The sequence below is a fragment of the Anabrus simplex genome, chromosome 4, assembly GCF_040414725.1.
Source record: "Anabrus simplex isolate iqAnaSimp1 chromosome 4, ASM4041472v1, whole genome shotgun sequence".
Classification (NCBI taxonomy): Eukaryota; Metazoa; Arthropoda; class Insecta; order Orthoptera; family Tettigoniidae; genus Anabrus; species Anabrus simplex.
In genome coordinates, this window is record NC_090268.1 from 218,820,647 (window position 1) to 218,842,849 (window position 22,203).

The window sequence follows — 22,203 nt, forward strand, 5'->3', positions numbered from 1 at the left end:
GCCGATCCGAAGACGACATAATACCACGGCTTCCCTCCGCGAAGCCCGAAGGGAAGTCCTCCATACCTTCGTTGTTCCTTTTATCGCTCTCAGCTTATTGGGAAGTGGAATGGCCTGCCACTCCATCTCCCAATGGGACATAACAAGATGTCTCAGCTGGGAGCGAATATCACTTACTGGAACCTGGAAAGGCAACGTGGGCAGTGTAACTGCCTCCTTGGCAGCCTGATCTACAAACTCGTTTCCCTCTATGCCCATGTGGCTTGGGAGCCACAGAAATGTGATTCTGGTGCAGCATCCCAACACCCGGCCAGCAGGTCCTGGATTAGCTGCACCAGAGGGTGCCGAGGGAAACAGGTATCTATAGACTGGAGCGAACTCAAGGAGTCGGTACACAGAAGAAAGTGTCGGCGCTCATTGTACAGTGCGTACCGCAGAGCCTCATAGATAGCATAGAGCTCTGCTGTGTACACACTACAGGTTGCCGGAAGAGCAAAAAGGAACCTATCATTGTTAACAACGAACGCACAGCCCACCTTCGTATCTGACCTTGAACCATCCGTGTAGACGACGACCGAACCTGGATAGCGGCCAACAACGGACAGGAAGAGCCTCCGATAAATCGAAGGGTCCGTGTTTTCCTTTGGACCAGTGTGCAGATCCAGGATTACTTCAGGTCGTCGTACGACCCACGGAGGTACCCCACTTGGTTGTCTGACAAGGCAAGGAACCGAAGGTACGTCAAACAATTCTGAAATGTTATCCAAGCGTATCCCAACCGGCCGCGTCGCTCGAGGACGAGCAGCGTACAGCAAACGGTTGCCATTGTTGAACACGCAAGGATAGCTTGGATGAAGTGGCATCTGTCGCAAATTTGCAGCATATGTAAGTAGAAGTTGCTGGCGCCTCAGGTGTAAAGGCGGCACACCAGACTCAGCGAGCAGGCTAGCGATGGGGCTTGTACGAAAAGCTCCCGTCGCCAACCTAACCCCGCTGTGGTGGATACTGTTCAGCTTCGCAAGAACGCTTGGTCTTGCGGAGCCATATGCTGCACTGCCGTAGTCTAACCGGGATAAAATGTGTGCCCGATAGAATCGCAGGAGCACCGCGCGGTCAGCCCCCCAAGAAGTGCTGCTAAGAAACTTAAGGATATTAAGCTTCCTAGTGCATTGCACTTTTAACTGCCGCACGTGTGGCTCCCACGATAATTTACTGTCAAAAAGGAGCCCAAGAAATCGGTAGGTGTCAACAACTGGAAGAACGACATTACCTAGATAAAGCTCAGGATGAGGGTGAAGTGTACGTTGACGACAAAAGTGGACAACGGAGGTCTTTGCGGCAGAAAACCGAAAGCCATGATCTAAGGTCCACTTCTCCACCCTCCTAATAGCTTGCTGTAACTGTCGCTCTGCGACTGCCATACTGCACGAGCTATAGTGCAGAGCAAAATCATCCACATATAGGGACGGTATGACGGCTGGACCAGCAGCCGCGACAATACCGTTTATGGCAATCGCGAACAGAGTGACACTATGAACCGATCCCTGTGGTACTCCATTTTCTTGAACGTGGTATTGCGAATATGTCCTCCCTACTCGGACACGGAATAGACGGAGGGACAAAAAATTCGCAATAAATACCGGCAAGTTACCTCGGAATCTCCATTGATGCAGGACTGAAAGGATGCCATATCGCCAGGTGGTGTCGTAGGCCTTCTCCAAGTCAAAGAAGACAGCTACCAAGTGCTGTTTGCGGAGAAACGCATCCTGGATAGAGCTCTCCAGGCGTACCAAGTGGTCTGTGGTGGATCGAGCGGCTCGAAATCCACATTGGTACTCGGACAAGAGTCCTTGTTTCTCCAGACACCACACGAGTCTGCGATTTACCATCCTCTCAAATAGCTTACACAGGCAATTTGTAAGACAAATCGGTCTGTAACTTCCTGCATACTTAGGATCTTTGTCAGGCTTGAGGACAGGGATGACAATGCCCTCTCGCCACTGAGACGGAAAAACACCCTCTGTCCAGATTCGGTTGAACACACGAAGGAGATATAGTAAACTATCATCACTAAGGTGTTTCAACATCTGGTTATGGATGTTGTCCGGTCCAGGAGACGTGTCCTTGCAAAGCGCTAATGCGCTGCGGAGTTCCCACTCCGTAAAGGGCACGTTGTAGTCCTCTGAAGCTTGGGTGGCAAAACTAAGGTGATGACGTTCAGCCTCCCGCTTCAGAGGGAGGAAATCAGGATTGTAATTCCCGGAGCCAGAGACATCCGCGAAATGACTAGCGAGATGATTAGCAATCGCGAGGGGATCAGTGGCGACACTGCCTGCAATGGAAATTCCCGGTACAGCAGATGATCCTTGAATACCCGAAAGTCGTCGAAGTTTCGTCCACACTTGAGATGATGGAGTATGCGACGTCATGGACGACACATATCTCTCCCATGAAGCCTTCTTACTTTGTCGAATAAGAACTCGCGCCTTAGCGCGGAGTTTCTTAAATGTTACCAAGTTGGCCACAGTAGGCTGTCGACGGTAACGTTTATGAGCGCGACGGCGTCCTTTGATGGCTGCTGCTATTTCATCGTTCCACCAAAGAACGAGTTTTCGGCGAGGAGCCCCCGAGAAAAACGGAATGGACTCCTCAGCAGCAACAAGAATAACTTGGGTGACGTAAGTTATTTCCTCGCCAACGGTCCGCCTGACATCATCGTGAAAGACAGCTAGTGATGTGTACTTTGGCCAATCAGCATGTTTAAGAATCCATCGAGGGGGAGCCTCGACGGGTTTATGTTTCAACAAAGTAAGAATAATGGGAAAATGGTCACTGTCACAGAGATCATCGTGTGCATTCCACCGAAACAGTGGAACCAACGTTCGGCTGCATAGACTTACGTCTATGCGAGAGTATGTGCCGTAACGTACACCAAAGTGAGTTGGTTCCCCTGTGTTCAAAATACATAAATCCAGATCTGTTATAAGTGTTTCCAACTCTCTTCCTCGGGGACAAGGCGTCTCAGAGCCCCATATGGGGTGATGGGCGTTAAAATCACCCAATAAGAGGAAGGGTGGTGGAAGCTGATCTATAAGATCAGCGACATCATTGATGTTCAGATGCTGGCCGGGTGGAAGATAAACATTACACACTGTTGCTATGACAGGCAGCGAGACGCGAACAGCTACAGCCTCTAGAGGGGTTCGTAATGGAACCTCTTCGCTGTAGCTATCAGAACGTACAAAAATGCCAACGCCTCCGGAAGCCCGGTGAGCATAGTCTCGTTCTGTCGAGTATAGTTTGAAATTCCTCAAGACCGTGTGATGACCAGGTCGGAAATTGGTCTCCTGAATACAGACTATACTCGCTGCGTACTCACTAATAAGCTGACGTAACTCAGCAAGATGCCTGTCATAACCATTACAATTCCACTGTAACAGTGTCATAGTGTGGACTGTAAAAGGAGTGTTAGGTTATGAGCGAAAAATGCTCGTTAGCCTAAACACTATCTAATTCTACATCCGTAGATGTAGAGGACAGCGCGACATCTATCCCGTCATCAAAAGATGGCAGGGGTGCCGCCCAGAACTTCGACAAATTTCGGGCGCGAGGGGGTCCCCTACGAGGAGAGCGCGCAGGTTTAGGAGCAGGAGTGCCTCCTGGCGCAGACTCATACCCTCCAGATGGGGGGCATGACTTCTCCTTCGCAGGAGAAGGCCGAGAGCGCTCAGAACGGGCGCTCTTCTTCCCCTTCTTTTTTTCAGGTTTAGACGGGCTGGGAGATGGTTTCCCAGCCCTGGTCAACGAAGCCGCCTCCGCCGGCTGGGGCACGACTTTCGTCGACCTCCTAGGGGGGGGGACTTAGTCTTCCCCCCTTGCTGTGCCGGCTGGGAGTTCCCAGCCGGCACAGACTTCTGGTTGGTCGAAGGTGGGGTGGTCCCCCCCTTCGAGCTTTGACTATTTGCGACGTTGCTGGGAGCAGCAACAGTCGCCTTGGGCGCAGCGGTCTGGACAGGTGTCTTGGTCGTAAATGACGAACCTGGAAGACTCTGAGCTATCAAGCTATAGTCGAGTGTACGGGCAGGTGTATTCATAGAATGAAACTTACGGCGCGCTTCCTGGTAGGAAAGACCATCCAGGGTCTTGATCTCCTGGATCTTCTTCTCACTCAGGTATGTCGGACAATTCCGATCCCGAGGAGAATGAAAACCGGAGCAGTTAGTGCACTTGTATGGAGTTGTGCACTCCTCCGCGCCGTGAGCTACTCGTCCACATGTACCACATACAGCCTGATTCGAACAGCGAGATACCATATGTCCGAATCGCTGGCATTGATTGCATCGCATAGGAGGCGGGATGTACGGCCTCACATCGCAACGATAAGTGGTTACCTTGACTTTCTCTGGTAACACTGACAACTTGAAAGAGACAATAAAGGCACCAGTGGCAACGTCTTCACCGTTGACCTTGCGCGTAATGCGCCGGACGTGTGTCACGCCACGGTTCTTCATGTCTTCCATCAACTCGTCGTCAGTGTTCAAAATAAGGTCGCGGTGAAAGATGACTCCGCGAACCAGGTTCAAGGACTTATGCTCCTCCACTTTGACGGGGATTTCGCCAAAGTGCTCGCACTTAAGCAACTGATCAGCTTGCAGTGCTGTACGAGTCTTGAGAAGCAAACTACCGTTGCGCATTTTCTTAAGTTCCTCCAGTTCGCCATAGACGCCTTCGATGTGCCGACTAAAAAGGACCGACTTCACCAGCTTAAAATCGTTCCCATCGGTTCTGGTAGCGACCAGAAACCTAGGGAAGCTGGATCCCATTCCTTCACGCTGCGCATGTTCCCAGGGAGTTGAACCTCTCAGGGAAGCAAAAGTTAAAGACTTAGGTGGGCGACCACCTTGAGAGAGCAGACTTCGTTTGGAAGCCATGCCCGATAGCATCCTCCCCGAATGCCACCCACTCCGATCAGGGGTCTCTGTAGCCGAACCAAGCAGCCAAGGCAATACCCACCTGGTCATAGCAGGTACTGCCCGGGGTCCGATGTTGGACGATGCCTAATACGGCATGACTGAGGCAATGAGCACTAAGACTCCCTTCCTCCAGTCACCCGCAATAGCATGTACCCCATAGCGTTTACAGAGCACTAAATATAGAGAAAAAAATAAAAATAATTAATAATAATATGTCCTTCTGGCATTCGGCTGTGCGGGGACCTGCGTTGTCAGGCGGATACCACTGCCCGGGTACATGATACTCCCACCCGCCGCGTCCTGGGTGGTTGCTGGCACGGGCTTTCGAGCGTAGTCGCACACATAGGAGCTCCATCGCCGGGCAGCACGCACATCAAATTTTGAATGGTCTACATCTGACCCTCGGAAAAATAATAAAAAAATAAAGAGGGGACCATGGCCACATGACCCTTTAAGTCGCCTTCTACGACAGGCAGGGATTACCTATGGATGTATTCAGCCTCTCCCATCCACAGGAGGTCCATCACATTATACCAAACCGCAATCCATGTCCGCGCCAAGTTCGCCCCTTTTTGTCGCCTCTTACGACAGGCAGGGGATACCGCGGGTGTATTCTGCATGTGTGTCCCCCACCCGCAGGGGGTAGTGTGTTTGGTCCGCGAGAGGTATTTTATTTCCCTCAAGTCCGCCGGCAAGCCGGTTAGGACACCCCTATCCGCCACCTGGGACGCGCCACGTGGGAGTATCACCTCTCCCCCTGCTACGCCATCGTAGTAGTTTCGTGGTGAAGCCTTCTTACTTTGTCGAATAAGAACTCGCGCCTTAGCGCGGAGTTTCTTAAATGTTACCAAGTTGGCCACAGTAGGCTGTCTACGGTAACGCTTATGAGCGCGACGGCTTTCTTTGATGGCTGCTGCTATTTCATCGTTCCACCAAGGAACGAGTTTTCGGCGAGGAGTCCCCGAGAAAAACGGAATGGACTCCTCAGCAGCAGCAAGAATAACTTGGGTGATGTAAGTTATTTCCTCGCCGACGGTCCGCCTGACATCATCGCTAAAGACAGCTAGTGATGTGTACTTTGGCCAATCAGCATGTTTAAGAATCCATCGAGGGGGAGCCTCGACGGGTTTATGATTCAACAAAGTAAGAACGATGGGAAAATGGTCACTGTCACAGAGATCATCGTGTGCATTCCACCGAAACCGTGGAACCAACGTTCGGCTGCATAGACTAACGTCTATGCGAGAATATGTGTCGTAACGTACACTAAAGTGAGTTGGTTCCCCTGTGTTCAAAATACAAAAATCCAGATCTGATAGGAGTGCTTCCAGCTCTCTTCCTCGGGGGCAAGGCGTCTCAGAGCCCCATATGGGGTGATGGGCGTTAAAATCGCCCAATAAGAGGAAGGGTGGCGGAAGCTGATCTATAAGATCAGCGACATCAGTGATGTTCAGATGCTGGCCAGGTGGAAGATAAACATTACACACTGTGGCTATGATAGGCAGCGAGACGCGAACAGCTACAGCCTCAAGAGGGGTTCTTCATGGAACCTCTTCGCTGTAGCTATCAGAACGTACAAAAATGCCAACGCCTCCGGAAGCCCGGTGAGCATAGTCTCGTTCTGTCGAGTATAGTTTGAAATTCCTCAAGACCGTGTGATGACCAGGTCGGAAATTGGTCTCCTGAATACAGACTATACTCGCTGCGTACTCACTAATAAGCTGACGTAACTCAGCAAGATGCCTGTCATAACCGTTACAATTCCACTGTAACAGTGCCATAGTGTGGACTATAAAAGGAGTGTTAGGTTATGAGCGACAAAATGCTCGTAAGCCTAAACACTATCTAGTTCTACATCCGTAGATGTAGAGGACAGCGCGACATCCATCCCGTCATCAAAAGATCGCAGGGGTGCCGCCCAGAACTTCGACGCTTTTCGGGCGCGAGGGGGTCCCCTACGAGGAGAGCGCGCAGGTTTGGGAGAAGGAGTGCCTCCCGGCGCAGACTCATATCCCCCAGATGGAGGCCATGACTTCTCCTTCGCAGGGGAAGTCCGAGAGCGCTCAGGACGGGCGCTCTTCTTCCCCTTTTTCTTTTCAAGTTTAGACGGGCTGGGAGATGGTTTCCCAGCCCTGGTCAACGAAGCCGCCTCCGCCGGCTGGGGCACGACTTTCGTCGACCTCCTAGGGGGGGGAGACTTAGTCTTCCCCCCTTGCTGTGCCGGCTGGCAGTTCCCAGCCGGCACAGACTTCTGCTTGGTCGAAGGTGGGGTGGTCCCCCCCTTCGAGCTTTGACTATGTGCGACGTTGCTGGGAGCAGCAACAGTCGCCTTGGGCGCAGCGGTCCGGACAGGTGTCTTCGTCGTACATGACGAACCTGGAAGACTCTGAGCTATCAAGCTATAGTCGAGTGTACGGGCAGGTGTATTCATAGAATGAAACTTACGGCGCGCTTCCTGGTAGGAAAGACCATCCAGGGTCTTGATCTCCTGGATCTTCTTCTCACTCAGGTATGTCGGACAACTCCGATCCCGAGGAAAATGAAAACCGGAGCAGTTAGTGCACTTGTATGGAGTTGTGCACTCCTCCGCGCCGTGAGCTACTCGTCCACATGTACCACATACAGCCTGATTCGAACAGCGAGATACCATATGTCCGAATCGCTGGCATTGATAGCATCGCATAGGAGGCGGGATGTACGGCCTCACATCGCAACGATAAGTTGTTACCTTGACTTTCTCTGGTAACACTGACAAATTGAAAGAGACAATGAAGGCACCAGTGGCAACGTCTTCACCGTTGACCTTGCGCGTAATGCGCCGGACGTGTGTCACGCCACGGTTCTTCATGTCTTCCATCAACTCGTCGTCAGTGTTCAAAATAAGGTCGCGGTGAAAGATGACTCCGCGAACCAGGTTCAAGGACTTATGCTCCTCCACTTTGACGGGGATTTCGCCAAAGTGCTCGCACTTAAGCAACTGATCAGCTTGCAGTGCGGTATGAGTCTTCATAAGCAAACTACCGTTGCGCATTTTCTTAAGTTCCTCCAGATCGCCATAGACGCCTTCGATGTGCCGACTAAAAAGGATCGACTTCACCAGCTTAAAATCGTTCCCATCGGTTCTGGTAGCGACCAGAAACCTAGGGAAGCTGGATCCCATTCCTTCACGCTGCGCATGTTCCCAGGGAGTTGAACCTCTCAGGGAAGCAAAAGTTAAAGACTTAGGTGGGGGACCACCTTGAGAGAGCAGACTTCGTTTGGAAGCCCTGCCCGATAGCATCCTCCCCGAATTCCACCCACTCCGATCAGGGGTCTCTGTAGCCGAACCAAGCAGCCAAGGCAATACCCACCTGGTCATAACAGGTACTGCCCGGGGTCCGATGTTGGACGATGCCTAATACGGCATGACTGAGGCAATGAGTACTAAGACTCCCTTCCTCCAGTCACCCGCAATAGCATGTACCCCATAGCGTTTACAGAGCACTAAATATAGAGAAAAAAATAAAAATAATTAATAATAATATGTCCTTCTGGCATTCGGCTGTGCGGGGACCTGTGTTGTCAGGCGGATACCACTGCCAAGGTACATGGCGCTCCCACCACTCAATGGTCCTGGGTGGACAGTTGCGGGCTTTTGGGCGTAATCGCACACGTAAGAGGCCCATCTCCGGGCAGCACGCACATCAAAATATCAAATGGTCTACATCTGACCCTCGGAAAAATAATAATAAAATAAAGAGGGGACCATGGCCACATGACCCTTTAAGTCGCCTTTTACGACAGGCAGGGATTACCTGTGAATGTACTCGACCCCTCCCATCCACAGGAGGTCCAACACGTTATACCAAACCGCAATCCATGTCCGCGCCTAGGTCGCCCCTTTTAGTCGACTCATACGACAGGCAGGGGGTACCGCGGGTGTATTCTACATGTGCGTCCCCCACCCGCAGGGGTAGTGTGTTTGGTCCGCGAGAGGTATTTTATTTCCCTCAAGTCCGCCGGCAAGCCGGTTAGGACCCCCCTATCCGCCACCTTGGACGCGCCACGTGGGAGTATCACCTCTCTCCCTGCTACGCCATCGTAGTAGGTTCGTGGGAAGGGTGGTGGAAGCTGATCCATAAGATCAGCGACATCATTGATGTTCAGATGCTGGCCTGGTGGAAGATAAACATTACACACTGTTGCTATGATAGGCAGCGAGACGCGAACAGCTACAGCCTCAAGAGGGGTTCTTAATGGAACCTCTTCGCTGTAGCTATCAGAACGTACAAAAATGCCAACGCCTCGGGAAGCCCGGTGAGCATAGTATCGTTCTGTCGAGTATAGTTTGAAATTCCTCAAGACCGTGTGATGACCAGGTCGGAAATTGGTCTCCTGAATACAGACTATACTCGCTGCGTACTCACTAATAAGCTGACGTAACTCAGCAAGATGCCTGTCAAAACCGTTACAATTCCACTGTAACAGTGCCATAGTGTGGACTATAAAAGGAGTGTTAGGTTATGAGCGACAAAATGCTCGTAAGCCTAAACACTATCTAGTTCTACATCCGTTGATGTAGAGGACAGCGCGACATCCATCCCGTCATCAATAGATGGCAGGGGTGCCGCCCAGAACTTCGACGCTTTTCGGGCGCGAGGGGGTCCCCTACCAGGAGAGCGCGCAGGTTTGGGAGCAGGAGTGCCTCCCGGCGCAGACTCATATCCCCCAGATGGAGGGCATGACTTCTCCTTCGCAGGGGAAGTCCGAGAGCGCTCAGGACGGGCGCTCTTCTTCCCCTTTTTCTGTTCTAGTTTAGACGGGTTGGGAGATAGTTTCCCAACCCTGGTCGACAATGCCGCCTCCGCCGGCTGGGGCACGACTTTCGTCGACCTCCTTGGGGTGGAAGACTTAGTCTTACCCCCTTGCTGTGCCGGCTGGCAACTGCCAGCCTGCACAGACTTCTGGTTGGTCGAAGGTGGGGTGGTCCCCCCCTTCGAGCTTTGACTATTTGCGACGTTGCTGGGAGCAGCAACAGTCGCCTTGGGCGCAGCGGTCTGGACAGGTGTCGAGGTTGTAAGTGACGAACCTGGAAGACTCTGAGCTATCAAGCTATAGTCGAGTGTACGGGCAGGTGTATTCGTAGAATTAAACTTACGGCGCGCTTCCTGGTAGGAAAGACCATCCAGGGTCTTGATCTCCTGGATCTTCTTCTCACTCAGGTATGTCGGACAGTTCCGATCCCGAGGAGAATGAAAACCGGAGCAGTTAGTGCACTTGTATGGATTTGTGCACTCCTCCGCGCCGTGAGCTACTCGTCCACATGTACCACATACAGCCTGATTCGAACAGCGAGATACCATATGTCCGAATCGCTGGCATTGATAGCATCGCATAGGAGGCGGGATGTACGGCCTCACATCGCAACGATAAGTTGTGACCTTGACTTTCTCTGGTAACACTGACAACTTGAAAGAGACAATGAAGGCACCAGTGGCAACGTCTTCACCGTTGACCTTGCGCGTAATGCGCCGGACGTGTGTCACGCCACGGTTCTTCATGTCTTCCATCAACTCGTCGTCAGTGTTCAAAATAAGGTCGCGGTGAAAGATGACTCCGCGAACCAGGTTCAAGGACTTATGCTCCTCCACTTTGACGGGGATGTCGCCAAAGTGCTCGCACTTAAGCAACTGATCAGCTTGCAGTGCTGTACGAGTCTTTAGAAGCAAACTACCGTTGCGCATTTTCTTAAGTTCCTCCAGTTCGCCATAGACGCCTTCGATGTGTTTACTAAACAGGATCGACTTCACCAGCTTAAAATCGTGCCCATCGGTTCTGGTAGCGACCAGAAACCTAGGGAAGCTGGATCCCATTCCTTCACGCTGCGCATGTTCCCAGGGAGTTGAACCTCTCAGGGAAGCAAAAGTTAAAGACTTAGGTGGGCGACCACCTTGAGAGAGCCGACTTCGTTTGGAAGCCATGCCCGATAGCATCCTCCCCGAATGCCACCCACTCCGATCAGGGGTCTCTGTAGCCGAGCCAAGCAGCCAAGGCAATACCCACCTGGTCATAGCAGGTACTGCCCGGGGTCCGATGTTGGACGATGCCTAATACGGGATGACTGAGGCAATGAGCACTAAGACTCCCTTCCTCCAGTCACCCGCAATAGCATGTACCCCATAGCGTGTACAGAGCACTAAATATAGAAAAAATAAAGAAAAATAATTAATAAGAATATGTCCTTCTGGCATTCGGCTGTGCGGGGACCTGCGTTGTCAGGCGGATACCACTCCCCGGGTACATGACACTCCCACCCGCCGTGTCCTGGGTGGTTGCTGGCACGGGCTTTCGAGCGTAGTCGCACACATAGGAGTTCCCTCGCCGAGCAGCACGCACATCAAAATTTCGAATGGTCTACATCTGACCCTCGGAAAAATAATAAAAAAATAAAGAGGGGACCATGGCCACATGACCCTTTAAGTCGCCTTCTACGACAGGCAGGGATTACCTATGGATGTATTCAGCCTCTCCCATCTACAGGAGGTCCAACACATTATACCAAACCGCAATCCATGTCCGCGCCAAGGTCGCCCCTTTTTGTCGCCTCTTACGACAGGCAGGGGATACCGCGGGTGTATTCTGCATGTGCGTCCCCCACCCGCAGGGGGTAGTGTGTTTGGTCCGCGAGAGGTATTTTAGTTCCCTCAAGTCCGCCGGCATGCCGGTTAGGACCCCCCTATCCGCCACCTGGGACGCGCCACGTGGGAGTATCACCTCTCCCCCTGCTACGCCATCGTAGTAGGTTCGTGGCATCTCCGGGCAGCACGCACATCAAAATTTTGAATGGTCTGCATCTGACCCTCGGAAAAATAATAATAAAATAAAGAGGGGACCATGGCCACATGACCCTTTAAGTCGCCTTCTACGACAGGCAGGGATTACCTGTGAATGTACTCGACCCCTCCCATCCACAGGAGGTCCAACACATTATTCCAAACCGCAATCCATGTCCGCGCCTAGGTCGCCCCTTTTAGTCGACTCATACGACAGGCAGGGGGAACCGCGGGTGTATTCTACATGTGCGTCCCCCACCCGCAGGGGGTAGTGTGTTTGGTCCGCGAGAGGTATTTTATTTCCCTCAAGTCCGCCGGCAAGCAGGTTAGGAACCCCCTATCCGCCACCTGGGACGCGCCACGTGGGAGTATCACCTCTCCCGCTGCTACGCCTTCGTAGCAGGTTCGTGGGGGCACAGAAGGGGTGAAGGGCTAAAGAGCACCCAATGGCAAAAGGGCACTAGAGGGCACTTAGAGATTAAATATTTGTGTTCAGAACCGAAAACGGTTCGCGCTACTTGCCTAACAAAGGAAAATTATACTTTCAACATTTCCGAAACAGGTAACTAGTGGGGCAATGTTTTCATCTGACGCAGAAGATATTATTTCTTAACATGCAGAAAACTGGAGATTTGGGCATTCGTGAAGCCAGCCCCTACGTACGGAAATACACGAAGGTTTATCGCAACGAGTCCGACATGTTTCAAATAAAGAGTTGCAAATATGTCGTCTGAGAAGCCTGTTGTGCTGGCTAATGAAATTAGTCAATATCCTATTACATGATTTTAGTGTGGCATAGTTAAAATTAAATATGTCGTAAGAAGTGTAGTACAAGGAATATCACACATGTACTCGTAGGTATGATTAACATGTAGGCGACATACGTACAAAGTTTAGTTCTTTTAAAACACCGAATTAAGTAAGTAATAATCTAGACCGACCACTTTTGCAACTGTGCCTAACTGCAAAGACACAAAAGACAAAGAGCGAGAATATCGGCATAGATCCTAATAAGGAATTTATACAGAACACGAATGCTTGTTTGACTGTGAGTAAACATTTTTATGTTTTACGTACATGTTATTCGGCCTTGACTTGGACGAAAGCTGAAGTAACAGATCTCAACCACTCGGAAGAAAAAAAATCAAAAGCACGAACGTTCCTCCAACATAGTTATTCATGCATGGAATATGGGAGTGCGGTGGTGATGATGATGATGATGATGATGCTTGTTGTTTAAAAGGGCCTAATCTCGAGGTCATCGGCCCCTAATGGGACGAAATGAGACGAAATGGAATGACTAATTAAAAGCCCAAAATTCTCCACTGACCAGAATTCAAAACATGAGGACGAAGAATGAATGGATGGATGTGAATTTAAAACAATCAGTGGATGCCACCCGCAATACCTTACATTCATAGAAACTGACGGAAAAACAATATGATTACTGACCAAGGGAATGCTGCTAGAGCATAATACTGAATCGAGGATGCTTGCAGTCTAAAGGGGGTCCAAAATCCAAGTTATCGGCCCCTCATAACGGTACTTATCGCTAAGTAGAACCATGGTATTTGTCATGTTGCGGTACTAATCAAAAGTAGCAGAGACTCGCGGTATTCCACACATTATGGTACTACTCACAGGTTATGAAATTCGACATATAATACAGACCTATAGTTTTTCTCAAATTGCGGCGCCATTTACAGGCAACACAACCCTATGGTGTTCATCACATAAGAGTACTAACCAGAGGGACCTTCCGCTATCCCGTGGTGTTCCTCATATAGTGGGTACTAATCATAGGCAAGGCAGAACCATGGTAGCTATCATCCCATGGTCCTGCTCATATGGTGGTACTAATCACAGGTACTGCAAAAGCCGACCGCACGGTGCTCCTGTGTGCTACTAATCACAAACCTATTTCGTACATAATATAATGGTACTACGCGCAAGTAAAAGCGACCCATGATGTTCTCCGCGTAGTGGTACTGATCACAAGTGGTTTCATAGTTCTAATACAATCATTCCTTGGTCGCCCCTTTTAGTCGCCTCGCACGACAGGCAGGGGATACCGTGGGTGTATTATTCGTCTGCCTCCCCCACTCACAGGGGTTAGTGTGTTTGGTCCGCGAGAGGTATTTTATTTCCCTCAAGTCCGCCGGCAAGCCGGTTAGGGCCCCTCTATCCGCCACCTGGGACGCGCCAGTGGGAGTATCACCTCTCCCCTTGCTACGCCTGCGTAGCAGGTTCGTGGGGAGTGTGGTGACTCAGCTGGCTTCTGCTTATAGCCAGTCGATTAAGAAACATAACGATCAGGTTAAGAAAAAACGGAGTGTGTGTTTATTTGTGTGTGATTATTAACCCGCCAATGCACGGGTTGGGTCTGTGAGACCCATGCGCTGGTATTTCCAACATTTTCTGATAGACGGTGATAGCTGCATACTTCCGGCTTCTGCTACCTTCCTTTTATCACCGTGTAGTATTCCTGCAGACGAACATGGAAGTAATTGCTTTAGTACGTGAGCAGTGGTAAGTTAAAGTGCTCTGTGGGCCTGTGAGACCCAACCCGTGCAGTCGTGTAAGTTTTTTTTTATCATAAGCATTTTAGTCTTTCCATATTAACCGTGTACATAAAGAAGATTATAGGGTGATTATTACTAAGCGTCTTGTCCAATTCCGTGGTTTAGCTTGCCTGGCAGTCTTTCACTTTAGTTCCTTGGGTTTTAAGTGCAGAGGTGACACTGAAAATGGGTTGACCCAGGCTAATGAGTTCGTTTCTTCGTAGGTCTAAGAAAAAGGAGTGTTATGATGTCAGCAATCCACGTGATATGGAGCGAGTTGCCGCATTATTGGAGGAACCATTATCAGATATGAAATTTACTATGGTTTTCCTCTCGTCGATGCAAAGCGACGATAAAACTGAGGAAAGTATAGAAGGAAAGAGGAAGCCTGTAATAGTCACATTCTATAATTCAGGTAAGAGTGGTGTAGCCTGTGTACACGAAGGGACGGCTCGAAACCCATAAGTTGGACAATGGTCGTCTTCTATGCGTTGCTGAATATTGCAGGCTTTAACGCATATTTAATATTCAGAGCCAACAACCCTAACTCTCCAGACGCAAGGAACAGAATAATTGTTTTTGAAGAAACTCTTGTTTCTTCTAACTGAAGAACAAATAAGAGAAAGAGGTGTCTCAAGATATCTTCCTAAGAGCATTCGCGATACTGCAAGAAGGATATCTGGCTTGACGGCAGAAGCAGGGCGTGAAAATACAGAAAATAAGAGGACGTCGTGCATACTGTAGAGTCAGAAAAGACCCGCTACTCGTGCTGTTTGTGCAGAAAGTAAATGTATCTTGAACCCTCCGTATTTGTGTGCATTGAATGTAAAGCTGAAATTTGAATGTTCCAGTGAACATTCTGGATCGTGAAGATTAGGTTATGACGATTTCATAAATTTTGACTTGATAAGTTCTGAATTTTTTGATCAAATAAAATATTGTGTGTAAATTTGCAGTGGTTAGAGAATTGCTTTGTAAAATGTTAAGTAAGTGTTAATCATCAAAGGTTTTGTGACAGCAATGTGTTTATGATGTTATCGGAATAGGAGGGAATGAATACTGAAAATAAAAATATATTAGCATACTATAAACAAGAAATATGATGATGGGTCTGTGAGACCCAACCCGTTTACTCATGTAACTTTTTATGACCCGTGCACTGGCGGGTTAAGAATGTAAATTTGTGAAAAAGTAGTTCCCCCACGCCAGTAACCCTCAGCAGCTGCTACTGGTGCGAGTAAGATGTATTGGCAGCATTGCTATAGTGCCGCACATGGTGAATTCGTTATTACAAAAAGTTTGCAGTTGGCGATGCACTCCTGCTGCATCATAGGTCAGAAACAAGACGGCTAAGGTAAGCAGCAGACACGTTTTGCACTATTAAAGATGTATTCAAGACGTTCAGTGTTAAGGACGTCAGTGATTCAATGTTTCTCTCTGTCCATACAGGGCTGTTGATATTTTTACCTCTGGAAACATGGTTTATACGTGCGTCCGCCTAGATTGGTTTCATTGGTCGCAACAGAACGATGATGATGATGATGATGATTGTTGTTTAAAAGGGACTAACATCTAGGTCATCGGCCCCTAATTGTACGAAATTAGACGAAATGGAATGACATATTAAAAGTCTGAAATTCTCCACTGACCAGAATGCAAAAACGTGAGAATGAAGAATGAATGGATGGACATGAATTTAAATCAATCAGTGGTTGCGACCCGCAATGTCTCATATTCACTTAAACAGACGTGACAATATAGTATTACTGACCAAGGGAGTACTGCTATAGCATAACACTGAATCGATTATGCGTGCAGTCTAAAGGGGGTCCTAAATCGAAGTTATCAGCCCCTCATAACAGTACTGATCGCTAGCAAAATAGAACCATGGTATTTGTTCTGTTGCGGTACTAATCAAAAGTAGCAGAGACTTGCGGCATTCCACACATTATTGTACTACTCAGAGCTTATGAAATTCGACATATAATACAGACCTATGTTTTTCTCACTTTGCGGCGCCATTTACAGGCAACGCAAACCTATGGTGTTCATCACATAAGAGTACTAACCACAGGGACCTCTCCCTATCCCGTGGTGTTCCTCATATAGTGGGTACTAATCATAAGCAAGGCAGAACCATGGTAGCTATCATCCCATGGTCCTGCTCATACGGTGGTACTAAATACAGGTACTGCAAAAGCCGACCGCACGATGCTCCTGTGTGCTACTAATCACAAACCAATTTCGTACCCAATGTAGTGGTACTACGCACAAGTAAAAGCAACCCTTGGTGTTCTCCGCGTGGTGGTACTAATCACAAGTAGTTTCATGGTTCTAATACAATCAACCCTTGGTCGCCCCTTTTAGTCGGCTCTCACGACAGGCAGGGGATACCGTGGGTGTATTATTCGTCAGCCTCCCCCACCCACAGGGGGTGTGTGTTTGGTCCGCGAGAGGTATTTTATTTCCCTCAAGTCCGCCGGCAAGCCGGTGAGGACCCCCCTATCCGCCACCTGGGACGCGCCACGTGGGAGTATCAGCTCTCCCCCTGCTACGCCTGCGTAGCAGGCTCGTGGGGTCGCAACAGAACGTCCCATGTGTCATTTCTTGCAGCATTTATGCGAATAATGGTGGGTGTTATGACGGCACGACCACTTGTCCGCAAAGGTAAGGTACAGACTGCACGGTGTCGGTAACGTCGCTGAACCGTGCTCAATCCGACTCCCTCGTAAATATTCATTAATGATTTTGCGCATGAACAAGGCGAAGAACGCGGGTGCGCCTCAGGTGGTATCTCGAACATGTTGAACAAGTCGAGCATTAAAAGGCGCAGTGTTCAGGTGGAACATAGTATAGTATATTAGTAAACTTTGGGCCTGGTATGAGAAGAAAAACACTGAGTCAAACAAATTAAGGAATATCACATGAGTCAATAATGTGTTGGTCCTCTATGAACCCTGAGACACTCTTGATTGCGACAGATCTGCTCAGTACCAAATCATTGAGCATTTCTTGATGCAAACGGTCCCACTCCTCCACGCCAGCATCTTCTAGGGTCCAAATTGTTAGTGCGGGTTGGAAACCGTTCTTTTAAGAAACGTTCGCCCGTGCTGTATGGAGTTCATGTGCGGGGAAGACAGTGATCATTACACGTCCCTGTATTCATAGATGCTGCACAGCGTGGATAAAGTAAACGCGTGTCCTCATCCCGAGGTGGTGCAGCTCTTTTCAGGCACACCCCCATTGGAGGCGAGCTGCGTGTACCATTTGAACCATATACCAGCCCTCCTGCAATTTTTAAATTTCTGGCAGTACCGGGAATCGAACCCGGGCCTCCGAGGAGGCAGTTAATAACACTAACCGTTACGCTACGGAGGCGGACACAGTGTGGATGAGCGTTACCGTGTTGTGGAATAAACCCTTCTTCTAGAGTCTCTGCAAAAACACTTATTATGGATCGGAGAATGGCGTGTTGGTACACTGCGACCACCATGTTTACTTTCATGAAAACCAGTGGTGGCCGAACATGATACCTGCCCAGAATAGTGCTGAACCTCCTAGCTGGTGGTGAAGTTCTACTGTGAATAATCCAATGTAACGTTCCTATCCTGCCCGCCATATGAGCAGAGAGCTGTCATCAGGGTGTAAACTAATTCGCACTTCATCGGTGCAGAACTTTCTGGACCACTGATCTCATCCAGCCCATCGAACGCCAGCCAAACCGAGAATCTTCTGGAATACAACCCCCATCACGGAGTCTATTGCGCACAACGTGGGTATTCGCAGTCTCCAAACTCGTCTGTGCATGTGGCGTGCCTATTTACCGGCCTAGAGCTCCTCTTGTTTTGCGTGGACGCCCGAAGCGATGTCGATCTGCTACCGTTGGAAACAACACTTTGATTTAGATCAGCTTGTCCTGTGTTCTGTATGACGTGCATACAAGCGAGGCATGAAGCCGGTACCCCTTGCCAGTAGTAAGAGGTGACTAAGAGGAGGCCATTGCTTCCACTTGTGTCAGGCTCCTCACTTTCATCTTTCCTAGCCGACCTCTCTTGCTCAACTCATTTTCTTCCGACCCAGCCGGTATGAGACATTTGAGGCCTGGCGAGTTTTTTATTCACGCCTTCTTGACCCTTCCCTTTGTTTTGCTTATACTTTGATTGTTAGAACTTAGTGCCCACTTCAATTTTCCCTCTGATTAGAGAATGGTTGCTCTTAAAACAGTAATCACCACCACCACCACACTCACAAGCTTGCTCAGCTCTAGTGTTGCTCGAATAGAAAAGGGTGTTATTTTTCGTCTTTCATCCCTTGTAGGTGTGATTTTGCACTATCTAGGAATCCGAAAGCCTATATTTAATTTCTGTTGGGGAGTGCAGTGGTGGTGGTGGTGATGATTATTTTAAGAAGAAAAAGAGGCCACAGATGTCACGACGTGCTTGAAAATGAAAGACTCCCTGTGCCTCCAATACTATTAATTCCGTCGGGGTCAGAAAAGACCAAGAGTTGATAAAGGGAGGTCGCATATGATACATGATAGTAAGAAGCCTCCCAGAAGTAAGTGGAAGCCAGTGACCCCGTAGTAGCCAAAGAACGCTCCCAAGTTAAGAGCCCCTGGCCGCCTCTTACGACAAGCAGGGGATACCGCGGACACTGTAGTTTTACTTGTGCTTGTTTTCAGGACTTCTTCATCAACCAGGAGAGAGGTTGGCTGCAGATCCCTCACCAGATTGTTTACAACCAGACAGGCGAAACTTTGGCTACGACGCTGTCTTGGCCTCAGGTCGCAGAGGGCAGCAGTTTCTCGCAGCTCACGCTGCTCAGACGAAACCCAGAGGTCGGAGAGCAGCCTTTACAGCCGCTCACTGCGGGCAACACAGTAGTCACCAACATATACGGCTGGGACACCTCGGCCGGCAGGATGTGAGTTATACTTTCATTGCACTTTTCAAATATAGAGGACACCAAAATGTTTGTAAACATAGGTTCGAAACTTCGTAAATACTGAGATATCATACTATGACGTATCATAGGTTGGAATAGAATGTAGTTTGAAATGCCCACTCCTACCCAAAAGTGCCTGGTGTATAATTTATACATCGTTTGACAAACCTGCATCCTCCACGAAAGCCCCGTACAAATAACAACTACAAAAATACCGAAGGGTTTTATTCGAATGAGTGTGGAGACCAAGCCTTAGACCAATTCCTACCTATTCAGTGAACATAATGACGAGGCAGCATCAGCTATACGAACTTTATACTAATTATGTCCCACCATTCAATTCTAGATTTTAAAAAACATTCCGGCTTAAGGTACTTGAGAGCCTGGCCCAGGTTTATATCACATTTTTGTCTGCTCTACGAGGAATCCGATTCTAAAATTTTTGCATTGTACAACTTGTTCTTGACCTCAAGTATTATGTAATGTGAAACTTGTTCTTGATGATGATGCTTGTTGTTTTAAGGGGCCTAACATCAAAGGTCATCGGCCCCTAATGGTACGAAATGAAAGAACAAAAATTGCAAAGGCATCCACTGACCAAAATAAAAATAAAATATGGCATGAAGAATTAATGGATGGACAGGAACTCAACAAAACACAAAACAAACAAACAAAAACCAGTCGATCGGACTCAATACAGATCGAAAATAACATTATTACCGACCAAGGAACCACTTATAAAGCACAATGATGCTTGGTGTCTAAAGGGGATGCAAAATCCACGTCTAAGGCCCCACAGAATGGTACATGTCGCGAGTAAAATAGAACCATGGTATGTGTCATGTTGGGGTATTAATCAGAAGTAGCGAAGACTCACGGTGTTCCACAAAAGATGGTACTACTCACAAGTATTGCAATACGTACAAGTAACGCAGACCTATGGTGTGTCTCACACAATGGCCCAACTCAGAGTCAACGCAAACCGAGAAGGTTCCCCACCTAGGTGTACTAAACACGGGCGCCGGTATTCCCGTGGTGTTCCTCACATAGTGGGTACTAATCACAGGCAACGCAGACCCACGGCGCTGCTCATATAGTGGTACAACTCACAGGCTACGCCCAGACCCGCGGTGTTGCACACATGGGTACGACGCACGGGTACTGGAATCCACCAGGCCAGGCTTTTACTGCTACTAATAACAAACCTGTTTCGTACCGAATTTAGTGGTACTACTCGCAAGTACAGGCAACCTATGGAGTTCCCCGCGTGATGGTACGATTCAAAATTAGTTTCATGGTTCTAATTCAGTCAGCCCTTGGTCGCCCCTTTTAGTCGGCTCTTACGACAGGCAGGGGATACCGTGGGTGTATTCTACATGTGCGTCCCCCACCCGCAGGGGTAGTGTGTTTGGTCCGCGAGAGGTATTTTATTTCCCTCAAGTCCGCCGGCAACCCGGTTAGGACCACCCTATCCGCCACCTGGGACGCGCCACGTGGGAGTATCACCTCTCGGTTCGTGGAAACTTGTTCTTGGCCTCAGCCGAACAACTTATTTCAGAAAAAAAGTCTGAGTGAACAAAGGACTTCCTACAGAGATAATACCATCGTCAACCTGGGTTTTTCATTTTGTCCAATAGGTATCCCACAGCGCGCCAGCAATTCCTTGGGTCGGCGAAGGAAGTTCCACCAATAATTTAGCTCTTTCTCGTCTTCATCAATGCTGTCCTACTTGATGGATGGTGTATCTCACCACATCCATACAGGGTGAGTCCCTTCTCTGTGGCGAAACGCAGAGAGGCGACTGGGGCGATGATAAGAAGTATGGTCCAATACAAGGCCACAGTTTGTTAATTACAGTTTATATACAGTGAGAATCTCCTCTATAGGAAATGACTGGGGCTATGATAAGAAGAATGGTCTAATACACTACAACTGTTTCTTAATTATAGTTTGTATAAAGTGAGTCTCTCCTCTATGGGAATGATGATGCTTGTTGTTTAAAGGGGCCTAACCTCGAGGTCATCGGCCCCTAATGGTACGAAATGAAAGAACAAAAATTGCAAAGGCATCCACTGACCAAAATAAAAATAAAATATGGCATGAAGAATGAATGGATGGACAGGAACTCAACAAAACACAAAACAAACAAACAAAAACCAGTGGATCGGACTCAATACAGATCAAAAATAACATTATTACCGACCAAGGAACCACTTATAATGCACAATGATGCTTGGTGTCTAAAGGGGGTGCAAAATCCACGTCTAAGGCCCCACAGAATGGTACATGTCGCGAGTAAAGTAGAACCATGGTATTGGCATGTTGGGGTACTAATCAAAAGTAGCGAAACTCACGGTGTTCCACACAAGACGGTACTACTCACAAGTATTGTACTTCGTACAGGTAACGCAGACCTATGGTGTTTCTCACACAATGGCGCCACTCAGAGCCTACGAAAACCAGTGAGTTTCCTCACCTAGGTGTACTAGGCACGGATGCCGGTCCCACGGGCCCCGTGGTGTTCCTCACAGAGTGGATACTAATCTCTGCTGATGATGCTTGTTTTAAGGGGCCTAACATCGAAGGTCATCGGCCCCTAGTGGAACGAAATGAATGACATGAGACATGAAGTTAAAATTTTAAAAAGTATCCACTGACTAGAGTTAGAAGGAATGGTGATGAAGAAAAATGAGGGTGAAATTAAAACATTCAGTGGATCTAATACGCAATGCCGTATGTTCTATTAAAATAAGAGTAAATAAAAGAAAACGAAGGAATAAGGCATTGCCCAGTAGTACAGATATTAACACATAATTTACGTTACACGTTAAAATAACACATTAAAATGCGCAACACAAACTAAAATGAAGTCAATGAGATAAAAGCGCAACTGACATAAACAGCACTAGGACA

The 22,203-nt window shown here is 48.6% G+C and overlaps 1 protein-coding gene across 2 annotated transcripts in view; it reads left to right on the forward strand.

Annotated features, from left to right (window-relative positions):
* LOC136871783 (venom dipeptidyl peptidase 4) overlaps positions 1–22,203 on the forward strand; it is a 281,475-nt gene that overhangs the window by 184,089 nt on the left and 75,183 nt on the right. For both annotated transcript variants that reach the window (XM_067145363.2, XM_067145364.2), the window contains exon 10: positions 19,028–19,269. In XM_067145363.2, coding sequence (XP_067001464.2) covers positions 19,028–19,269 — 242 coding nt within the window. The remainder of the gene's footprint in view (positions 1–19,027; positions 19,270–22,203) is intronic.